Source organism: Anopheles aquasalis, chromosome 2, assembly GCF_943734665.1.
Source record: "Anopheles aquasalis chromosome 2, idAnoAquaMG_Q_19, whole genome shotgun sequence".
NCBI lineage: Eukaryota > Metazoa > Arthropoda > Insecta > Diptera > Culicidae > Anopheles > Anopheles aquasalis.
The window spans coordinates 27657665-27665626 of NC_064877.1; the positions used below are offsets into that span (position 1 = coordinate 27657665).

Sequence of the window (7962 nt, forward strand, 5' to 3'; positions counted from 1 at the left end):
CGGAGAACACGATGATAATCAGACACCGAACCGAACCGACCGATTGGAAATGGAGATTTATTAGAGTGTTCGCTCGGTCGGTCGGTCACTCGCAGAACCATCGGCAACTAGTAAGTATGGTCCGTTGGGCAAGGTGATTAAAAACTTTGTCCTCGCCCATAAGCCACCCAGTTTTATGCTGGCTCCGGCCTTGCGGGAATGCTATCGAAAAGGGAAGATGCATTCTGCCGGACACAAACGTTATGTCGAGGAATGATTTATTCCGTAGAAATACCCTCTAGTCCCTCGTTATCAACCGTACGCCCTGTGTTGATTCAGGACAGATCTCATACATGTTGCAGCTTGGAATTGGAATTGCTTCTCCGATCCGAGAATTCATCATAAGTTTACTCATGAAAGATGGAAAGCCCTGTAGCAATCAGTCCAAAGAAACCGAAACCATTGCCACATTTCTAATTGATTCTACAATCCAACAGCCGAACCCTACGGACTGAATCTCGAACCGAGGGAGACACACATCCGTGTACCCTTCGACTCGCCTCGATTTGACGCCAAACATTGAATATCCATCATAGTTAATGGTTTGAGATTGTTTTTATTGATTTGTGTCGCGGAGCATAAATTGGGTTTAAGTGATTTGACAGCGGCCACCGTAATCTCGCGCGATGCCAAGCCCAGAGCCGATGTCACTGCGACCGCATTTCACGCGGCGCACCGCACCGTATCGCGTTAGCAGCATCTCGAACGCCTTTTGCCACTTCAAACGTGACAACGCCCTTATACCCGATCGTCATTCAATCGACAAAGCGTATGGCCCTTAAGAAGCTGCCTTTCGGGGTTTCATCAGATCCTACGCCCGTAACAGCATCTGTAAATCATTCAGCACCTTCTCCTCGGTTCCGCATATCCGTGCGCATGGCAGGGACCGACAGGCACCGAGCGACTCTCACTTTCCACTGCTCCTTGCATGCTCAGCTGATACACCGAACATACTGCTGCCGTGACCCGGAAGCGAGCGCTTACGGAAGAGAGTCAAGAGCGACCTGCAGCCCCCACCTTCCATCTTCCTACACACTTCATGGGAGATGAATATTTGTGGAGGGAAGGGATGAAATGGGAACCGTTCACCGATAATTGATACTTTTCCCTGCGCGCTACTGGATGTGTTTTTTTTTTGCGCTCGCGTAAACCACACCGGTACGTAAATATTTGTTTTCCCTCTACCCGACTTTCCCGAGGTAATGCTTTCCACACCCACGAAATGTTATGTATGGGCTCGTGAAGAAAAGGGACCATCATGCAGCATGATCGTTTACGCGCTACCATTTGATGCATCAGTGCATTATGCAATTACACATTTGGGTTTGGTAACTCAATACGCGAGCGCGCGTTGTCGGATCCTGAACTAATCCACAAATATATCTGCATCCACCAAGCCATTCGTTTGATCCTCGGCATCGGATGAACGTCATGATGTCAGCGTAAGTGTGGATGATGAAAGAACGTTAAATCGCCCAGGGTGCGAAACGCAACTTCATTGAGCCGAAATGACTCGTGCCATCGTGGTTTCCGGCTCGACGTGGCCGTTGCAGCATCTGTTCGTCGTGCTGCCAACCGATGGTCAGCAGCCAATTTACGACCAGCTCCGACCAGGAGCAGTAACGGAGTAAGATCAGAACGGGCGATAAAAATTAAGACTAATTGAATTTATACCGGAATGTGTGCTCCTCTTTGGGCATCGGATGTGAAGGTCGCCGCACTAAGCCGTTTGGGACGCAGGCAGACGACGATTGTCATCAAACGGTGGCTGGTTCACAGGCGTCGTCATTATGCTGCTGGTGGTAATATGTTTATGGAAGCAAAAATTCTGAGCGAACTTTTTGAAGTCTCCACAGAGACAGAAGACAGAGCACAATCCGTGTTTCGAAGGCGTAGGGATTATAAAAAGGGGTCGTATGAAAACAAATATTCCCTTTGGATGTTTCATCTAAATGGCAAACCGGCATCTTAACGCACCCAAAGGCGTTGCCATTTAATCAGTTTTGCTGATCACGAACGCTATTTCTTGTTTGATCTTACAACCAATCTGATGATCGCCCACTGACAGTCAACAAGCAACAAACACATGCTAAAAGCACCAAATGATGCTGAGGAAGAGTAAATATTATTGCCAAGTTTCATTCCTCCTATCCGTATTATCAGGAGCACTGACCACGTACATGGCACGCGTTCCATTGGCTTCCTTTGAACTGCTCTCAATCACCACCATCTGATGATGATGGCGATGATGATGGTCTATTGATTCCAACAATTTGATTTTTGCTAAAAACAGTTAAAAGGAACGGACCACATGGTCACAAATCATACCACGACCCCAAATGGACACCGCGAAAACGGACAACGGATGGAACGGTGTTGTCTCCTGTGGCGAGTTCCTGTGGCTTGCCGGATTGGCACCGGCATCGTGGCATACGGATCAATGGTTTCCATCGAACAAACGGTGCACTTCAAGCCCGCAGCACACCAAACCGTCGCTCTATCGGGTGTGATATTTACGTCCTCGGTCCTCGGTGGTACGAAAATGTGCAATTTTCCGCACTCCACCGAGTGCACCATGGGGCGAGGATCTCGTAAATTTTCAGGCCCAGCATGAGCAGCAGCACCACCACCAGCACCACCCTTCGGAGTCGCCAGTTGCCCCCGTCTTGATTTACTGTCGTACGGTGTACGGCGGTTGAGAAAGCTTCGTCGTCGGAGGAAATTTGTTGAAAGTTTTTTTGCCTTTTTACTCTACTGTTGGCGTTGTGGTGCATAGACCGTTGCAGCATAGCTTGAAGGGATGTCGAGAGGTGAAGTGACGTGACGTGAGGGTATTATAGGTTCTGTTGCAGTTCACCACCCGTAGGGCACCACCGCAACTATCGTTGGGCGATAATTGGATAATGATCCGGATAGATCGGTCGCTCTAGCTCCGGATGATATATCGATTTGTGATCGTGGCGGTCGATCTGAAGCACCGAACCGACGGCAAAAAACCGCTGGACATCGGATAATCCTGGGAGAGGAGAACCGTTTCGACCCTTCCGTCCTAGATGGCCCATTTCCGGAGTGACTGTGCCACTCGGTAAACGCGCCGCTAAAGTCCATTCGGTATCAATATTCGTGTGAAAATACCGGAGGAAAATATGAGCTCGCTTACCGCATGATCTATGGACGGCTTGAAGCCGAAGACGTCGGAGACATTGGTAAGGTGATAGAAGGAGACGCCGGACACGAGGTGGTGGTGGACCGCTGAGGGCTTTACCACAATTGCGGCTGTAACCGTTTCCTCGCGGGCATCTTGGTGTTGATGGGTGGCTGACTGAGTAACTGACTGACTGATTGCTGAAACCAATGTTGACATATCCAATCGGTGGCGGTCCAACCGCACGCACAGGGGGCGGCATCTTGAAAAGCTTTTTACTTTGTTGCCAGTCATCGGTAGAAATGACCCCTCAAACGTAGATGACTTTCGGTGACTGTTTTGAACATAATGTATGCACGAGTCAAGATCAGGCTCAAGTCTTTTAGCAAACTCGCCGTGAAATGTGCACCAAGCGCTGTTGCAGAACCCATTTTAGCTCCATTTTGTGCATTTAAACAAATCAAGTTGGGCTACAACAATGACCGAACACTTTGTGCTTATTAAATGGAACTCTTTCAAATTTCAGTTCAAATTCTGGTGGCTGTTTATTTTCTGAGATAAAACTGATCTGCAGAACTGCAATATGTATCCCTGGCCCCACCGAAAACCGTACGATTAATCGTCCCAAATGGACGCAAAGAAAGGTTGCGATTCATGGAGGAATTTCGCCAGTTTTTTGTGTTTTATTTCTTTTTGCTGCTTCGCTCACCGTCTCCGGACTCGGCCTCACATTTCTCCCGCTTTGCCGAACAATCCGTGCAATGCGAACGAATTCAGATGGCCAGGCGACCGGAATGTAGGTCACCGGCGGTGCAAGAACATGCCGAAGACACAGAGGGAAGCGCACAGGCGACACATTCACGCCAAGGCTGCACGGTGATGGTTGTGAATGAAAATTGCAGTGCCTGTCGCTTTCATTCAACTGGACGGGTCCGCCTCCACGGAACGGAACGGTTTCGGAGGGCATCGATTTTCCCATCCAATCCACCGCGGCCAGTCAAAGCAACGGGCCGTGTAGCTCATGAGGCCGTGTAAACGCGCGCAGCACGGGCATTTTCAGAGCCAACAATGCAGATTTAATGCTGCTCTGGTTCCACACGACCCGATACGACATTCTGTCGGAGTAGTATCGTTCCGTTTGGAGAATGGAGAAGAATATTAAAATCCACCAACAGATGCTCCAACGGATGGTAGCGTAACAACGATTTTCACTTTGTCACTGAATGGGCAATGAAATTGTAATAAACCAGTAAAGTATTCTCCGTAGCGTACGATCTGATGATGTGTTTAAAATAATGATCGATACTGTCAATGGCCCATAAAAGGATACAAAGGGGTTTTCCTGGGCTCCCGGGACCGGCCTGCGCATTAATAATGCACCATTAACTGCAACATAGCCACCGGCGCCGCTGGCCCATAAATTGCGCTAATTCTTGATAATTTATATCACAAATGCTGCGCTACCGGTTGCAGCGGTGGTGCAGATACTTACGCTCAGTATGGGGCTGCTTATCTGGGGTCGTTTTTTCTCCTTTGAACAGAGGCAACCCCACGGCATCTTACGGCGGCGGGTTGAACACGCTTATGCTGGGCTGTCTTGATTACTCTGTCCGACTAAACACTACTGCAACACTACACTACTGGGGCAGAAACGTAGAGTTTCACGCGCACGAACAATGGGGCACGTTATACGGAACCACCGCTCACGCTCAAACTGCTTTGCGTCTTCCTTGGATGCACCTCGGCGTCGTCGTCGTCGTCGTCGTCGTCACACCGTACGCCGTTTTGTGTCGTTTCATCTTTTTGTTCTACAACACTCCCTGCTGCCCGTGTTCGTGCTCATCAGGTCCCTCCGCTCCCTTCCTGTCTGCCTTCCAAGGGGAGGCAAAACACACAACTCAACGGCTGTCGACGGTGGAACTGGTTTTTGTTTCACATTTCACTGTCACTTTCTTGGGGAGTTGTTGTTGCTGCATTATGTTGCATTCGCTGCACCAACCCGAACTTGGGCTTCAACCGGCGGTCACCGGCTTCGAGGCATCAAAGTAGTGCCAAGGCTGCTGCTGCTGTTACTGCTGCTTCACAACCTGAAACGAGAGTGGGGTAGCGAAAGGGTGAAAAGGGTGGGAAAACACACGAGGAAAACAGCACACACACCGGCACACGAAAAAGAAGAAACACATTCGTACGAAATTTATGCAAACAATGAGCTTTGGTACGGCCCGCGCAAGGATGCTGGCTGGAATGCGATGGCGATGGCGATGTGCGAAGAGATTGTAGGTCGCGCTGGGTTGGGCGCAGCGTTGATAGGTGAGCGATGGCGGATGTGAGGTTGGGCAAAACTGACAGGCAATTACTATGTAAACCTTTGATTATGAGCCTTTTGAGCGTTGCCTTTTGATGAGATTTGGTTCGGTGCAACGGAATTGGAAAATTATTAATTTGTTTTATATCGTTCCACCTCGCGCACTGCTTTGAGCTGTTTCTTAGCTTGCTACGATAGCATTTAGCATGGAAAGCACACTGTTTACAGCCTACTACGCCTGGTATCTTCTGGAATGCACCAAATATGAGCAAATGTTGTACGTGCTGCTTGTTGACTTAACGCCGATTGAGGCAACACTTTCCAATGCCCAAAGCTTTGGCTATCTTTTGCGCCGAGGCACGCGGATTGCGCTGGCATTTGAGCACGGTATTCACACAAATATGGCCTGCATCGTAGCGCCATCGACATAAGCCAATCATCACGTTTCTGCATTTATATGTTGCATCTACAGATGACAAACGAATGTGCCTTACCCGAGGGGTCCTCCCCGGGAGAAAAGGAGGGGCCGCCTGCAAGATGGCTGCAGCACAACGCAGGGAATCTCATGTAAAGTACAAATCATTGCGCACCATCACCGTGAGGGTCTGTCCCCAAGGGCTAGAAAATCGCGTGGAAAAATCGCTAAACACCATCGGACAAACAAAACGCCCCGAACGCTCCCCTTCTCCATCCTTTCTGCTCCCTTCGAGTGGTCTTTACTGGTATTAGGTACTCTATCCAGCTTCCCATCTGAGCGATCTGTTCAAGGGATTTGCATTTCTATTGCCATTTGTTTCCTCTCCTGCTGGCAAGTATCCCGGGTTGTGCATCTACACACCCCGCGCTTGCGAGATGATGTCGCCCGAAACACGACTGCAGGCGATGGTGACGACGACGACTGCAGCAAAACCAAAGCCACCGAGAGACAACGACATCTTGTCCCAGATCGTGAGTACAGAATGTATGTTCGTTCGCCATGGCTTTTGAAGACTTATTTCCTTTCATTTGTCACGGGCCGGCGGCCATATTCTTGTCACTAGCTGACGCTGACCACCATGGCCGGAGCGGGTGTTTCTACTATTTTTCATCGCTACTCCTCATCCTCTTTATAGTGTGCGCTTTTTTTTCACTAACAAGCTTGTTTTCGCGCAACCAAGAACGAACCATCGCATGGACGTCGCACAAGACATGTCAGTGAGTGGCCGCTAATTCCTGGCCATTTGCATAGATCAAACATCTTGGCGAACGGGCCATCTTGGTTCGCAATCAGCCGCATCTGACACACGGATCGCGGATCGCACAAGCAATTTGTAGCATGCTTTCGAAGCCCTTCGCATCGATGCAGAGCGAGCGATGCAGCAGCAGATGGACTTTTGCTGTCAATACAGCTCTCCATTGTTTCCGCCATGCTTTGCGAGCCCATGAAGGGAAGGGCCCGTTTGTTGGGTTACGTGGGTTGGAGAAAGTCCTCCTCTCATCTCATCTGGATGCCTGGACCGTTGCAGCATCGTATTACACCACAAACCAGCACGCTTCATCAAGTGGAGATCGTCGAGCTGTCGCGGAGAGTGGAAACGATGGTGCTGCAGCTCCATCGGTTTGGTGTTTTGATAGAGGAAAGAGGCCCGGGCTTTCGATTGCTTTGACGCAGAAATATTCGCGTGGGATGTGGCTGGCGGCAGTGGCCCATGCTCGCCCTGCTGCATGCTGCATTAGTGGAATCCGTTGAAAGCAACTGGATCGGATTTAGAAGGGCGGACGCTTCGGAAAACGAAACTCATTGCGGTCGACCGACCGCCGGATGATAAAAGGGCTCCGGGAATCCGGTCGCGGGTGGTGAAATGTTACAGAAATCTGTCTCGGGGCCGGTTAAGTGCATTTAACAACACGACAACACAAAGGGGATGCTGGATTGATGGAGGGATGGACCTTGTTTTCATTGCGACAAACCTGGATTAGGATAGAGACGCATAATTCACCGTTTTTTGAAATAATGTAAACGAGAAAACCAGAATGGCACCAAACCAACCAGATGGTTTTGTGCGTCAGAAGCTGCTTTTCAATCTGCAGAGGAATCCAGGGTCGTTCCAATAATCTGCATGATCTATAGGGAGCATCTTGTTTCCCGATGAAAAAGCTTCAACAGTTTCCCACACCCCGAACCGATGGGGCGAGCCTTATTTTAGATTAAATATATATCCACACTTCATCCCCCGCCCCGGAAAACCTGACAGTGATCGGTGGTGAGATGCATGAATAATTGCGAAGCTCCCCAAAAAAAAAAAACTGCAGTCACACACAGACGAAACAGATAAGCATAAGCATTATGGCGAGGCAGATGGAATGGCGAGAACAAATTACTTGCACATTAAATGCTCATCTATCACGCAGGTCCCTCGGTCTGACCTCGGTCTGGCAAGCCCTGAACCACCACACGATGGACGGCACGTCTTGGGGCTGTGAAGTGTTAAGT

General features: G+C 49.5%; 1 protein-coding gene across 6 annotated transcripts in view; it reads right to left on the minus strand.

Annotated features, from left to right (window-relative positions):
- Positions 1-5240, minus strand: part of LOC126571604 (tensin-2) — a 101964-nt gene extending 96724 nt beyond the window's left edge. For 2 of the 6 annotated variants that reach the window (XM_050230261.1, XM_050230260.1), the window contains exon 1: positions 4677-5239. In XM_050230261.1, coding sequence (XP_050086218.1) covers positions 4677-4742 — 66 coding nt within the window. In that variant the 5' untranslated portion in view covers positions 4743-5239. Of the gene's footprint in view, positions 1-4676 lie in introns of all 6 variants that reach the window. The other 4 variants (XM_050230262.1, XM_050230265.1, XM_050230266.1 and 1 more) reach the window with 4 other exon arrangements.
- Positions 5241-7962: the final 2722 nt, after the last annotated feature.